The 16,103-nt window shown below is 32.2% G+C and overlaps 1 protein-coding gene across 7 annotated transcripts in view; it reads left to right on the top strand.

Annotated features, from left to right (window-relative positions):
• Window positions 1-102: 102 nt before the first annotated feature.
• LOC118180809 (ADP-ribose pyrophosphatase) overlaps window positions 103-16,103 on the top strand; it is a 37,009-nt gene continuing 21,008 nt past the window's right edge. For 4 of the 7 annotated variants that reach the window (XM_085826830.1, XM_085826836.1, XM_085826833.1 and 1 more), the window contains exons 1-3: window positions 134-201; window positions 893-1,082; window positions 8,979-9,170. In XM_085826830.1, coding sequence (XP_085682956.1) covers window positions 138-201; window positions 893-1,082; window positions 8,979-9,170 — 446 coding nt within the window. In that variant the 5' untranslated portion in view covers window positions 134-137. Of the gene's footprint in view, window positions 299-892; window positions 1,083-8,978; window positions 9,171-16,103 lie in introns of all 7 variants that reach the window. The other 3 variants (XM_085826831.1, XM_085826832.1, XM_085826834.1) reach the window with 3 other exon arrangements.

The following is a 16,103-nucleotide window of genomic DNA, read 5'->3' as shown; positions in this document are numbered from 1 at the left end:
TTTGTAAAGGCTGAATTTGCCAATGAAATTAAAAGCCATTTTTTTTTAACTTTCCTTTTATTATTTTTTAAAATAAAAAACTGTTCGGTGATGAATCTGGCAACGACTTATTCATATGAAAACTGAAGTGAAATCAAATGAAAACAGATTTAAATCTTTGTTTCCGAGTAAGTTTGTCGTCTGTTATTCTTAACATTGCAGGTTTGTCGAAAATGCTTTGTTTACCCATCACACATCAGACTGAAAGTATTTTTTTGGACCTCAAAGAACGATATAGGATTTTTGTTTTAAAGCAAAGGTTTGAGCTATACTTTTGTGTGTATGTCTTATCAGTCAAAAAATGGATATCTGTCTCATCAAATATAATCTTCAATATTAAATAACGTTTGTTAAGATCAATTAGAGTATCAATATACTGTAGAAATTATATAGATATCATTATTTTCTTTTTCGAATTCTTGATTTAAATTTAACAAAAGCTCTTAGTTATTTTTTTTATGCTTTGGATTGTTATGTAATCCAAAACGTAATCCATATATATTTAATCCTAGTATCCGGTGCACACGGGATTTGGCTATTTTTGGCGACTTTATGATGAGCAATAAAAACGGGACATATACGATTAGTAAACGGGTCATTCAAAGAATACATATAGTTATACATAGTATATACTTAGTGTATAGTTATATACATAGACGTTGTTTGGGTATGTATATAGTGTATAGTACATAGACGTTATTTGGGTCATTTTTGGTGTTGGCGATAATTTTCAAAATCGCGCCAAGGCTGCACCGTATACTAGGATTTTACCTTCGAATTAAAAGTCATTAAAAGAATTCTGGAATGTTTTCTTAATTGCTATTTGATTGTATGTCAAGTTTATTCTTTATAGGTGATCCAGGGTTATTCTCTGCTGGTAAAATGAATTCAATATGTAGGATCTCCACCTGTTACCCTGTTTTGCGTTTCCTTCTGTCGGATGAAAAAGTACCTTGGCATGTCGCATTCCCAGATTATTCTCCACCAAACTATTCAGCTCCTCATTTACTCAAGAGTTCATGGGCTGATCCTGACATAAATGAGTAGGTCTCGTCTTTGTAGAACAAATCTTTAATATCTATGCTTTACATGTTGCTTTTTTTAATGTCATGTGTTATAAAACAAGTTAATGGAATTAAGAATAGCTGTTGCCTGTTAAAAAGTCTCATCAATTATTTCTGTAAGTTGTAATACTAAATGTATAATAGCATCGGGTATTAAAACTACTTACAGTGGCTTACATTTGTTTTCAGACACTAGTATTTCTCAGTTTTATTTGTTAATGTCAATTATTAAAAATCAGCAAGATGACTTTTCTTTCACATATACATATCTTTTTTTTTTTTTTTTTTTTAAATGCTTCTTTTTGTAAAATTATTAAAAATGTTTTTGGTAAAACAAATATTGGTTGATCTTTACAATATGGTAACTGGTAGTTTGGCGACATTTTGGAGGCGATAAAGGTTACTACCTGGGACTTTAGTAATAATGTGAGCAGTACTCAGTTCCGATTACGCATTATTTTGTGTGAGGGAAATGAGAGATCATGGGATATGTCATGTGATATTAATGGATGAATTACGGTTCTTGAATCGGAAAAGGGGGGAAATCGGGAACAAATCTGGAAATTTTGTATTTGGTTTATTCTGTGTTGTGTGAAACAGTGTTCGTGAATTTTTGGATCCCATGGCCGTAACTAAAGAAAAGTTTATCGGACACGTAATCAAGATTCTGAAGAAGATTAGGTAAGTTAGTATTTTTAATTATTTGACGATATTATTTTTATGCATTGTTCGAAATGTAAGGTGGAAAGGAATTTTGTATTATTGGGAAAATTATTATTAGCAATGATTTAGTTTAAAGTAATTAGGATTGTAAGGTAATTTTTATTAATTTAATGTATGTGCTCATTTATATTTTAAGTAGTGTTTTTGAATTTAATTATATTTTAATGAAATGATAGTTATTTTGTGAATTTTATGTTTGTAGGAATTTGGTATACGTTTAAGTTGAAATAAACGTGCATGGAAATAATTTAAATATTTGATACTAAGTATTTGTAATGCTTGCGGTATGAATTCGTTGGTGACGTGTATAATGTAATAGATGATTTAGAGGTAAAAGTTTTTGGATATTTTATTTATTTTATATGTGGAAATGTTCATATTTGTAAAGGGTAAATACTTTTTCGCGATCAGTTAATTTCATATATGTTCTTTTTACCGGGTTTAAAGATTGAGAAAATTGTCATGTATTTTCGTGAAATTTTTCTAATTTATGAGAAAAAAGCAGTGTACATGGATATAGTGAAGAGTGTGCGCAATGCCATTTTTGTGCAATTCTGGGATGTTTTTTTAAGTAAAAATAAGTCGCCGTGTACATGGTTTATGTGTATGTGTTATTTTGAAAAACGCGTAAGGAGTATGGTATTGTGCACTTTGTTGCAATTTTTGGAGAACAACTTCCATATCTTGAGAAGAAGCTTGTGGAGTTGGATGAATCTCTCCAAATTCTTCTTCGTTTTCGAAAATAACTCCCACAGCATTTACTCTAGCTATATACTTTCTGATTTTATTCACGTGAACATGTTTTACTTTCCCATTTGAAAGTTTGACTTTATATGAATGAGGTGGACAGTATTTTATAATCTCCCCTGGACCAGTCCATCTTGCATAAAGTTTATTGGACGAATTGGGAATAAGCAAATAAACTTTGTCTCCTACTTTGAATTCTTTAGGTATAGCTCGACGATGTAATTCAAATAAGCTGCCTGTTTCTCAGATGCTATCAAGGATGCTTGATCAGCTGCTTGTTCTAAGTTTATTTTCATTTCTTGTAAATAATCAACAACTGATTGCTTCATATTTAAGGGTATCGGTATTTCACCACTCCAACTAGATTTCAGAACACTCAGTGGTTCACGTATCTCTTGACCATACATTAACTTGAACGGAGAAACCCCTGTAGTATAATTGGGAACCTCGCAATAAGCAAAGAGCAAATATGGTAGATACTTATCCCAATTAGATGGATCCATACGGCTGATGTGATGTAGAGCGTTTTTCAAAACTCGGTTGTACCTCTCGACAAGTCCATTACTAGCTGGGTATCCTGGAACTGAAAATCTAGGATGACATCCAAGACGCTTCATAAATTCTTGTGTCAGTTGAGAAATAAAGTTAGTTCCTTGGTCACTTGCTATAATTTTCGGAATACCAGTTCTTGTAAATATTTCCAACAGAGCATCACAAGTAGCTTTTGCCGTTAAAGAACGTAATGAAATGGCTTCTGGCCAACATGAATGTTGATCCATTAAACATAAAACATATTTATGTTTCCTAGCCAAAGGAGGATCTATAGGACCTATAATATCGATATTAACAACTTCAAATGGTAAATAAGGTCTTGGAACTGGGGTAATAGGAATTCTATCAGTTATTTTTTCGGTACTTCTTAACTGACATGTTTCGCAAGATAGGCAATATTCAGTAATATCATTAGTCATATTGGGCCAGTAGAAATTATATCTGATTCTCTCTTTTGTTTTCTTTATTCCCATGTGAGCCCCGAAAACAGATTCATGTGCTAATTTTAAAACATCTTTTCTTCGACTCTTTGGAAGAACTAACTGCTGAACCGAATCTCCCATTACTTTATCCTTATGAAAAATTATATTATCAAGTTCCATAAAATTTCCTTTCCCCTGCTTTAAATTAATTCTGACTTCTTCTAAAGTTGGGCAAGACATCTGCTCCTCTCGAAATTTTAATACATCATTACGTTGATTATTTTCTAATATCTGTATTGGAGTCGTTACTGAATGCGTGTTGGCATATGAATTATCCCTATTTTCTATTTTAGTTTCTTCATATGGCTGAGGAATGTTTATTTCAGGCATATTTTCCACGTAGTCTAAACATTTATTCGTTTTGCTTTCCAAATTCATTTCCCCTGTTAAATTTGTTTCCCCCTTCAAACTGCATCCGTCGCGCAAGAGTTCAAAGGTCTGTATGGGTAATAAACAATCTACGTTCAAGTGATCTGTTACCGCCGCCAAAATGTCTACCAGGTAGCTTAATAAATCAGAATCCTCATCTTTCAGTGTCATAAATAATTTTATTAATTTCACTTCTATTTCTTCGCCAAATGCAGATATTAACTTAATTTTTCCATTATCTTGATCACTTGACGGTACAATATTACTGTTTAATACCGGAATTTGTGTACCTGCATCAATAATAGCATCAATTTCTTTATTTTCAACTAATATTTTCACATATTGCAAAGGCTGAACTTCAACTTGTTTCTTCTCGAGGTATTCTGTATTAATCTGGGCCACAACCGCATCACTTTTCTGTGATTTATTACTTTCGGAAGTAGTTTTATTTTGATTTTCGCTTTTAAATTTTTTCTGACAGTCTTTAGCTATATGTTGGAAAGATCCACAAATATAACAATCCTTTTTAACCCTTTAACTGTCACGTTATTTTGATGATTTGGGTACACAAATTGTCAAATGTTTTTATTGGAAAAACCAAATGTAGCCGAAATAAACATCTCCCGATATATATTCGGGTATGACAATACGATGCACTCAAAAAAAAAAAAAAAATTACCCTGAGAAATACTCAGGTGTGAGATAATCTCGGGCATGACAGTTAAGAGGTTAAATTTAGTAATTTTGGGCAAACCATCCGGTTTTCGCATAGAAGGGGGTACATAGCGAGTACTTTTGGTTTCAATATTCGGTGTTTTCTGAGAACAGCTACCGATATCATTTAAAGATTTTTTCTTACAAGCGAAGATAGTGTCACATTCCTTTCCGATTTCCGCGGTTTTTAACCAAGTATCGCCTTGTTTTACATTTATATGCATGACTGTCTCGTGATCAAGAGTTTGCATTAATTTATCGGCTACAATTAATTCATGGATTGTATTTAAATCATTCGCATTCCTTAAAGTGCAATAGTATTTCCACTGTGTCATTAACCGGGCTGCAAATTGTGCATGTGTTTCCCCTGACTGACGTTTTAGCCTTTCGAAACATGTCCAAACATGCTTGAGCAGTTGGCTGATATTCTTTAAAGATTTTATTCTTAACTGCTTCGTAATTTTTAACATCATCTTCACTAACATAAATCAAAGCGTTCGTTGCATTTTCACCTAAAAGATTTATCAAAATTTCGGCTTTGTATTCTTCTGGTACATTTTTAATCTTAAATGTTCTATCTAGCGAAGAGAAATAAAGTGTCCATGATTGCGGACGAGTCAGAACAGATATTGTTAAAGTTTTTATGCTTTTAATTAAATTTTCTAATGATGTGTTAGCCGAAAGATTAAAATTAGATGAAACTCTAAGTTTTGTGATTTCTAATTCGTGTTCTTTTTCTAATTTAAACTTTTCTACCTTCAACCTTTCAGCTTCCAATTCTTTAGTGGATTTCCTATTGTCAATTATGGATATTAGCATAGATTTAACGAATTCAGGATCAGTTTTATAATCATTACTGTTAGTAATTGTATCTTTCAGTTCTGTGAGTTTAAGACTTTCATCAGCATTCTGACCTAGTTCTTTTGCCAATAAAAATAAATCTTTTTTTCTTGAGACCTTTAACCGAAAACATTTTGCGACTTTCTTATAACTTCGTAATACAGCGCTAATTAGTTCAAACTATTATAGTAACTTATAATTTTTCTCATTATACAGTTTACGTAACTAAAATTTAAAGTTAGAGTCACTTTAAAATAATAGGTAAGCATAAATAACTTACCTTTTCTCCGTTGAAGCATTAGTTTCGATTCTAATCCTGTCGACTGTGCCAGTGTAAGATGCAGCCGTGTCCGGTGGCGTAATTAATAGACTCAGATTTATCTTTTAATTTATTCACACCATCAATGTAAACTATATACACTTTGTACAAATAGAAATATATAAAAAGGTAGGATTGCTAAATTTATAAAGTTACCACACTGAGCATACTGAGCAATCGGCCTCTCCCACCGAAAGCCAGTCTCCAACTTACCGTTTTTCTGCCTAGAGAGCGCTACCTATTTTCAGGGTTACAGTTTCGGAGGACCAGGCACTACACCCGCCTCGTGAACTCAATCACATTACGGGTCCACTCCCCCTTTGGGCACTTCGTGGAGGTTCAACCTCCACTATTACCACTCCAGAGGAGGGGTGCACCACCTGGAAATGTCTCCAGGCAGCACTGGTCGTCAATTGCTACCTGCCAGTGGCATGGGCGAGCCCGTCACAGAAGGCCGTTACCCAGCAAACCGGGGGGATAACCCCCCGGCTATGGATCCAACCGCTCAAAACATGCCAGACCCCGAAGCTGGCCAATAAGTGACCTTTCCCAGGGCCTTCAGAACCACGAAGTTCATAAATTTTATACCCCCATGGCCAAGACTGCCTAGGTACTGATCCTAGCCAGTAGCTTCGCAGAATTCTCTACGTCTACCCCTGCGGGGGGTTATGTAAATGTTAAATGTAGGTAGCCAGCATTTCTTAATTCCTCTTTCATATATCCTTTCCAGCAGTTTGAAAAGATAATGCTGCCATTTGCAATGTTTTACTGAATGGCAGTCATCCATGTAATGCTGCTATTTGCAATGTTTTACTGAATGGCAGTCATCCATGTTTTTGCACAGAGATCGGGAACAGTGAACAGGAAACTTTCTTTAGTTTTGCGGCGTAAATTCCCAAATACCCATTGTGAAGAAAGAACACTCCCAACGTAGTTTTTTCTTTTTATGAAAAGACCTTCGTCTATTCCCACAATTTTGTGGCTCTACCAATTTTATTTCTTTTCCGAGACCTCAAAGAATTTGCATATTCCTCCCTCAAGTAATTATTCCAATCTACAGTCATGGCCGATTTCTAACTGAAGTTAGCAAAATTGAATTGACATAAATGCCTGACACCACAGATAGATAAAACAAACGGCATTGAGGAAAGAACGATGTGAGACTTCAAACCATGTTTTGGTTCTCAGTCCTTTTTTTTTTACACAGCAAAAATATGCATAACAGTGCCATATAGAAGCTTTCCTTGAGTTAAATGCTAACTTTGTTGAATGATTTTTAGAAGTCTCCTGCTATGAATTATTCCTCTGTTCTGAAGATTCTACTTTAACTTTTGCATTATGTGAACACATGCTCATTTTCATTATGTAACGATCATTTTATATATCATGTATATATTTCATTTCTGAGGTTACAGCCCTCTTTTTTCTTTATTTTTTTAGCATTGTCTCTTCCACCCTCAAGCGACCTCCTAAGTGTTGCACTTCTTGTCCAAAATACATGTGATAGAGGTTAATTTTGAAATGATGCACTTCAGTAAGAATTGTTATAAGTATATTACTGGTTTTTGGATAGAAAAGAGAAATGACCAAATTTAAAAAGCCATATAAGGGGCTCTTACATATTGAAGTTAGAATTTTACAATTATGTGATGTAAAGAATATGAAAAATAAATATCCTAGCTTAAATATGCTCTAACTCCTTAAGTCTGCTCGTTTAATTTAGTTATTTCTACTTTATATTCTAAACATAGACGCATAGGCTAATCTTTACTATACGGTACCCCTTGGTTTTTCTCTGAAAAAAATCGCTAAGTGGTATTGGTTGTTCATGAAATCTGGAAGCCTGCTGCGTGAAATAGATTTTTTGGTAACCCTAATGTTGATAATGGTAATGAAACTATCCTTGTGGATTTTTTTTTTTTTTTTAAAGTTTATGGTCATTACAACGGAGTTATTTCTGCGAATATCGCCAAACATGTTATGATAAATTTAGATTTTGGCTATTTTTTGTAATAGTAACCCTTTCCGTATGGACTCAGGATTTTGGTTCTTACTATTCTTTTCCATTGCTGTGGCTGGTTGCACATGCATGGTATAGTCTTGTATTTTGCTGTGGATACCATCATTTGAGTATGTCTGAGGTTTAAGATGATGAGTGTTGATGGGTTCGATTATGATGAAATTGTGAATTTGAGGTTTTTGTATGGGTTGGATGATAGACGAAAGACATTTGATTATTGCATGAAAGCTGGTTTAATTGCTGATAGATATGAATGAGCTGAAATAACGAAAAATTTAATTGAATTGCTTACTTGGAGATGGTGGTGGGAAGACTAAACGTACGCACGTGAAAAAAAAGGTGTGTTAAAAAAATTGATGTTTCATTTATTTATTCGTCTCTGTGTGTTAATTTTTGTTAAAAGATTTCTTGTTTAATGTTTTTATGTTAGGAAATATGTATATTTTGGTTATTTATTCCTTTCTGTTTGTGTATTTTTGGTTATTTGTTTTTCTCTGTGTATTAAGACAGCAGCAAATTTTTTCTGGTTAAAATGATAGTTTTAATTTTGGTTTAAGTTCCTGATTTTGTATAAGTGAAAATGGATCGATGTGTACATGGACAAAATTAAGGCAGTGCGCAGTACCTAGTTTGTTCCATTCTCTGATTTTTTTAAAGTTAAAATAGGATGATATGTACATGGACACTGAGCTTGTGTAAGTCTTTGACTTTTTTTATTTTGGTTTTGTGTAGTGGCCATCTTAAAATTAGTGCCGATCTTGGCGTCAAAAAAGAAATAATTGCCAGGGGGTACCCTAGAGTAAATTTTTACCATAACATATATACAATTAGTCTAAAACAATCTGTGTCATTTCAAAATTAATTCCTGTCATATGATATATTGCTCATTATGCATGTTTCAGCCATTAATAATAATAAAATTTGGAAACAAAACTTTTATTAGCCAATAGAAATGTCAAACCACAGCAGTATTTTTCTTAATCATGCCTTCATGCTGGAATCTGTGCATTCTTCTCTCGCTTGCTGCTCTGCTGGTATGTCGTCATTTATCTTTTTTTATTGAAAATATTTTTCATCACTCACACATACACATATATGTATACTTTCAGTGAAAAATTTCAACCAAAGTGGAATCAAGAAGATGGTGAAATTGATCGACAAAGCTTTGATCAAAACAAACAGATTAAATATGATGTTGTCAATGGTTATCCTTTGAATCCAAAAGGACGTACTGGTCTTAGTGGAAGAGGAAGATTAGGTCGTTGGGGACCAAATCATGCAGTTGATGCTGTTGTTACACGGTAAAAACTGAATTTTTATTTACTTAGGATTTTTGTAGTTGGTTATCCAGTAGTTTATATATAAGCTAATTCTTAAATTAAATGCAGTTTATGACTTTTATTCAAATTTTTGTGGCTCTTCTATAAAATATCACCAAGAAAAATAGGTTAATGATGTGAGAAAATATTTATCAACTGTCAAATCAGCAAAAGTCTTAAAAGATACAATACCAGACAATGCATTCTGAGACACTGTGGCTCATAGCTGAGACTCACTCGTGGGATATTAAGAAATGTATTCTCTCTGAAATGCACTGATTTTCCATAAAAAGTTATTTATAATTTGGGCTCTTCACCAGTGATAAATTACTGGATATTGGTAGTTTCTGGATCTGACTGGAAGTGGCTTCAGCTGCTTTGGATAGGACTTCATCATTCGAGCTAACATATGCTTTCATAGTGCAGTTAATAGAATGCAAAGTTTTAAAAACTCAGAATATTGACCAGATAAAGATTGAAAATATTTACCTTTGCTATCACTTTTATTTTAACAGGTTATTTTAAAGGGTAAAATAGGCTTCTGACAGACAAATAGTTATTAATATCAAAATGAAATGCTATAGATGAAAAATATATATGAAAACTTGTTTTTTATGGTTTTCACTAATTTTATGAATGAAGAAAATAAACATATTTTTTTTTTATCTAAAGTGCAGTAGCTGGAAATTCAAAATATTGAAGTTTTCAAAATTAAAGAATATATTATATAATTGTTCTGAATAATCCATCCTTTACTTTATTTAACACAAAAGTCAGTAATTTTTAATAGCTCTATTATGCATCTTTTTTTTTTAATGTACCTTCAAATGTGTATCTATATTGCATACCATTAAATTTATAGCTACTTGAATTATTGAATTTAAATATCTATATTTTACATACTCTCTGTGTGATTTATTCTGTAATTACAAGTAGATTTATAGATTTTTAATGAATCTTAGAATCTTGTTGCTGAGAATTTATTCAAAGGAAAAAACCTGGTACTTTTCCGTTTCGCCACCGCAGATCCTACCAAGCAGTCTTTATTGGCGACAACACGCATTATACACATAAAAAATGTTAACAAATGTTAGTTCTAAGAAACTTTTTTTTTGAAGGCATAAACACTTTAATCATTCAAAATTTTGTAAAAAGACATTAATTTAAGAATTTACTATACTTTCATGGTACAACATCCTGATTTGCTGTTTCATATCACGTGACCCTAAGTGATCTCATCTCACATAAACTACACTACAAAAATCTAATTCTCTCAGTAATTACTTACATTCATTTCATGTTAAATCTTAATTTGGAATACAAGTTTAAATGCAAAAATTATTTCAATTCATACGAATAGCTTACTCATAAATTATGTAAGACACAGTGTTTTATTTTGCTAGTGCATTCTCATTAGAATTGATGAATTTAATCCTTGACTTTGCTTTTTCTATATTTTCGCCTTCGGGTGAATGGTGTAATTGCATCTTAATTGACTTAATTCCCGTCTTAATTGACCTTAGGGCATCTTAATTGACCTTAGGGCATAAAATTGAACTATCTGGTAAAAATTTCTGTTTAATTGTATGCCAGTATTGAAAGAAACAATCAATCTGATAAGAAATGGCAGCGACGTGTTTTGAAAATGAGGCATAAAAGGTTACCAGTGAGGATATTCCATTTGGCATCAGTTGTACCATTTTTGGCGACTTTATCGCTTGCGCTGGCAAAATGGAAGAGTACCAAAAACCCTTATTTAGGAATTTTTCAAAGGTTAAAAGTTAGGAATTTATTCAGCAGGAAAATCTTATTAGGAAGTAAAGTTTATTAAAATCAATCGAATACGTTAAATTAAAAACCACAAAGAGTATTAAAGAATAGTCAGATTGCATAATTGCAATATGTACTATAATTAATTAATAATTATTAGCACAGTCTGCATTTTGTAACCTGTATAGAATTAATTCATATGTAGAAGGAACCTCCTTAACCCTCTCAGTGTTACGGCCGGAATATTCCGCATAGAAGGCTGCCTTTTATATTCATTATACATAATATTTCTGCAAGTTTTTAATGTATCTGATTTCGGTTTGGATGTATACTGGAAGAAAAGGAATCAAGGTACAAACTGAGTCATTTTTTAATTAAAATCAAGAAAATACGACTAATTCATGACATTTTGAGGAACTTTGAAATTTCAGGGCTAAACTCGTAATGCTCGGAGGGTTAATATAGTACTGTCGCATGTGTACAGGTTCGTAATATATTGAAATCACACTGAACTGATGATAGCTTAATAAAATTTATTTTATCAAAAGAATCACTTCACAATTCTGGAGCCTTCCATAAAAATAACTATCAAAAAGTACTATCAGTAGTTACATTTCAAACTGCTAAGAACATTAAACACAATGCAATGCAAAGTGCATCTAAAAAGTGCAGCCAACACAATGCAAAGTGCATCTCTGATCTAAAAACTGGCAACTGCGAAATTGATGCTGTCTCTGGTCTTATATAGTTTTACCCCGACCTCCAAGAAATCTCTAGTAATTTCTGCTTCTCGAAATTACTAGAAGGCATGCGAGGGCTGGATACGGTTACGGCTAATATGGGAATGACCCAGGCAGCACGTCTCCAAAAATATACGTATAATTTTGGTGAAATAAGGGTATGGTATTTTTTGCACGTTACTTTTATGAAATTTATATGAATGAAAAAGGCTGAAGTTACTGTTGACTCTTGATCGTTATTTTCCACACGTTATTTTTACGAAAATTATACGAATCCGAATGTACTGATAAAACTACCGCCATGATGGTATATTTTATTCGTCACTTTTACGGATATTATACGAAGTCTAAAAGGATTGAAAATGAAGTTTATTAATTCAAAATATTTAGTGTATTTCTGGCATTTCACTTTGTTTTCCTTGTCCACGAACATGAAAAAAGGGGCATTCATATATGAGGCTAAAATTTTTCTATAAATTTTAACATGTGAGCTAAATCTTTACGTGCATTTTTGCAAAAAATTATATTTTCTTAATTCAAACATCTTCAAAATAACTTATTTATTTTCTTATATCAATTTTGTTATTTCTATTCATATCAACACTTACATTAATTTACACAATTTAATTTCTTTTATGAAAATCCTATTACCCATTTAACTGGAATAAGCTGTATATTAAATTTGTGTACTTACTGAGTTTGGTACAATACTCGCCTTATTTTATTTAGCAAATGTGGGCAATTAAACTGGAATAAGACTAGCAAATCTTTCATGTCGAGGAATAGAATAATAAATACAGCAGAAGATGCTCGAAAACGTTTAACTTCTTGAACAATAGTTTAATGTAGACCAAAGGATCATTAATTATAATCAAAGATATACAGTCAAAAGTCGTTAATCCGGACTCGTCGGGACTTCGGCGATTCCGGATTATCGATTTTTCTGGATTATAGATCATCAGTTTAAATCTCGTAAGATGGCATGCAGAAATTCTAAAATTAAAAATATGAAACCGTAATTTATGAAATAAAGAACAATTATGATCTAAAGGGTATCAAAATTTGCAAAAAGAAAAAGCTTAATATTTATTTGTTTACTTTATTAAACATTTCTTTCAATGTAAGTTGTTTAAGTTTTGCTTCGTTTCATGTGATAATACTTTCTCTTTAATTCTATTAAACAGACATAATTTCTTGTTCAGTTACAAAGTTCCGCCGTTCAAGTCCTATAATTGCTGTGTCAAGAACACCGACTAATTTGTCAATCGAAATTTTTTTGTTTTCAATAACCTCTGTCACTTTTCTTCGCTATCGGAAGCGAATTATAATGACGAGGAACTTGTTTTAAATCATATCAAAGACGGAGCATATCGAGATGAAATACTACATTTGGTAAGGAATTATAAGCCAAATAAAATAAAAACATCTGCGCTGAAGATAAGGATAGTGCTGACAAATCAACTTCCAATTCATTAGACGCCCGCCGCCGAGCAGCGTGAAATTGATAAACAGATTTCGGATTTCAAAACATACTTTCACTTTAGATCCTTTACATATTAACAAATATATATCGGAAATTCTATTTGATATAATCGAAAGTTTAAGCTTACTTTTATAAAATTGCTCTTACAGTCTGCAAAAAATAATAAGCCGGATGCAATTCGAAAATTAAGGAACAACGCAATCATCAACATTAACTGAAATAGATAATTAGATAATTTTAGTTTATACTTCCATTATACATAAAATGCGCACGCGAAAACATATTCTGCACTTGCGCAATTTAATTATTACCTTAATACAGAGATGCTGTGAATATAAATTTATATAATGCAAAAGTAGGATTATTTCATATGCTAATTTAGAGGCTTTCTTAATATGTTTTACTATAAAGAAAAAAAAAGCGTTGCAATTCTTGTTCACTGACCAATGGCAAAGCAGACACTTTCTACTTCCGGTTTTGGCAGGATATTTGTGAAGTCAGCACTCAGCAATGGCGGTCGAAAAGAATGGTAAAGTCGCAAAGAATACTGTTTGTTCGTGGATTGGCGTTTGTGACTGAATCCATCAAAGTTACTAATTATTTGAAGAAAGTAAGTGAATATTTTATATTTTCAGTGTTTAATACTCGTACTTTCTTCACCTATATAAAATTTTATAAATAGCGTCTGTGTAGGAAATGTGGTTTTCCATGTGTTGTTCTTTTGTGTACGTGCCTAATGATTCATTTTCAGGATTTGGTACTGTTAAATTTTGCACTAGTCTGTTTCTTACTGTTTGTGTCTCACCTTTTTATAGTTATATTATTTTTACTCAAACGTTTTAATATTTATCTTAAAGCATACTGTAATTAAGCAGGAAATAGCTTTTAATGGAAAAAGAAAGGCAATATTAACATGACTAATTGTTCAGAAATCTGTTATGGAAATGTTATCTATCTTATGCCAAAAAATAAAGCATGTAACTTTCATTTATTTGTGAAATTCAAAATTTTTTATTTGCTTAGTGTTTTCCCTAAAAATAATTTAATTTCTTATTTTTGAATTTAGTTTTATAAATTTGCTTGGTAAAAGCGCAGAATAGGCTGCATCAACAAAGTTCAGTAGGAGGAGCTGTGTGACGTCCATAAATGGGTGGGACTAAGCTTATGACGTCACAATGTAGTTTACACTACGTGTACTTTCTACTATTTTCTCTTAAAAATAACAATAATAAATTGTTTATTATTGTAAATTAATATCAAATTCTTTACTTTTAATTTACATTTAAGCATAGGCATTACTGATAATAAGTATAATAAATTGTTTATGTTTAAAATTACCATGATACAGTGAGCGAGTTCTACCAATTATTAAAACGATAAACAACGTCGGAGTCTCTAATACTTGTAGAGCTTCAATATTTTCAAAGATTTTTATTAAATTATTATTATTTTTTTATTTTTATTAATTTTTTTATTTATACAAATAAAGTATTTTTTTTTTAAATTTAAATTCATATTGTGGAACATTTCAATTTTATCATTTTTACAAATTACCTTCTTGCTACATAACGACATAATTCCTTACATACCAATAATTAGACAATTTTCATTATTTCTAAAAATTTTAAACTTTACATTAATAAGAAAAGAAGAATATTTTTTATTGCATATGAACATCATTACACAGATTTCATATCAGTTTCTAAAATTCCTAAATCACGCCATATTCTGTGTAGGCATGCTAGAATTCTACGCATTAATAAATAAAAAAATCTAATTTCTCAGAATGAAAGAAAATAATATAATAAAATAAATACTACAAACTTGGAACACTAAGCAATGCTTCACATACAAACACACACACATATTATCAATGAACTCATATTATCAAGTGCAATTATGATACCAAACACTACGTATTAAAATATGAGGTAAACGTTACGTCAAGAGTTAACAATTTTGCTACTGTTGAGTAGGTCATCAGGCTATCGATATACGTCGTAAGTCGAAAAGCGTTATAAATATATCAAAGTCAAAAAATTAAAAATACAATTTAAATGAAATATGACGTCTTAAATATAATTCACAATTAAAACAATAATACAAATTTAAAATACACTAACGATATGTTAAACATTGCACATAAATAAAGTTACATTACTGCTCGGCATCACAAACAACCTCGTTTTCTCTTCTACACAACGATCAGTATTCGCTCGAAAAACATCAAAGAATTCCACAAACTCGGTGTCCATGTGCTCATCCATCTATTTTCACTTAAAGAAAATTCAGAGAATTGCTCAAACTCGGCATTGCGCACCATATTGACTTTGATCATGTGCACATCGATCTATTTTCACTTAAAAAACATTCCAGAATTGCACAAACTCAGTATCGCGCACAACCTCAGCATTGCGCACCACATTGGCTTGCCCATGTGCACATCCATTTATTTTCACTTAAAAAAACATCCCAGAATTGCACAAACTCAGCATTGCGCACCACATTGGCTTTGCCCATGTACACATCGATCTATTTTCACTTAAAAAAATCCCAGAATTGCACAAACTCGGCATCGCACACAACCTCGGCATTGCGCACCACATTGGCTTCGCCCATGTACACATCGATCTATTTTCACTTTAAAAAATCCCAGAATTGCACAAACTCGGCATTGTGCACCACATTGGCTTCGCCCATGTACATATCGATCTATTTTCACTTAAAAAAAATCCCAGAATAGTACAAACTCGGCATCGCACACAGCATTGGCTTTGCCCATGTGCACATCGATCAATTTTCACTTCAAAAAACATCCCAGAATTGCACAAACTAGGCATAGCGCACAACATCGGCATTGCGCACCACATTGGCTTTGCCCATGTACACATCGATCTATTTTCACTTAAAAATATCCCAGAA

The sequence above is a fragment of the Stegodyphus dumicola genome, chromosome 11 (genome assembly GCF_044657685.1).
Source record: "Stegodyphus dumicola isolate Sdum_Otavi_A_Nest chromosome 11, ASM4465768v1".
NCBI classification, from domain to species: domain Eukaryota; kingdom Metazoa; phylum Arthropoda; class Arachnida; order Araneae; family Eresidae; genus Stegodyphus; species Stegodyphus dumicola.
This window is presented reverse-complemented; position numbering and strand designations above follow the sequence as displayed.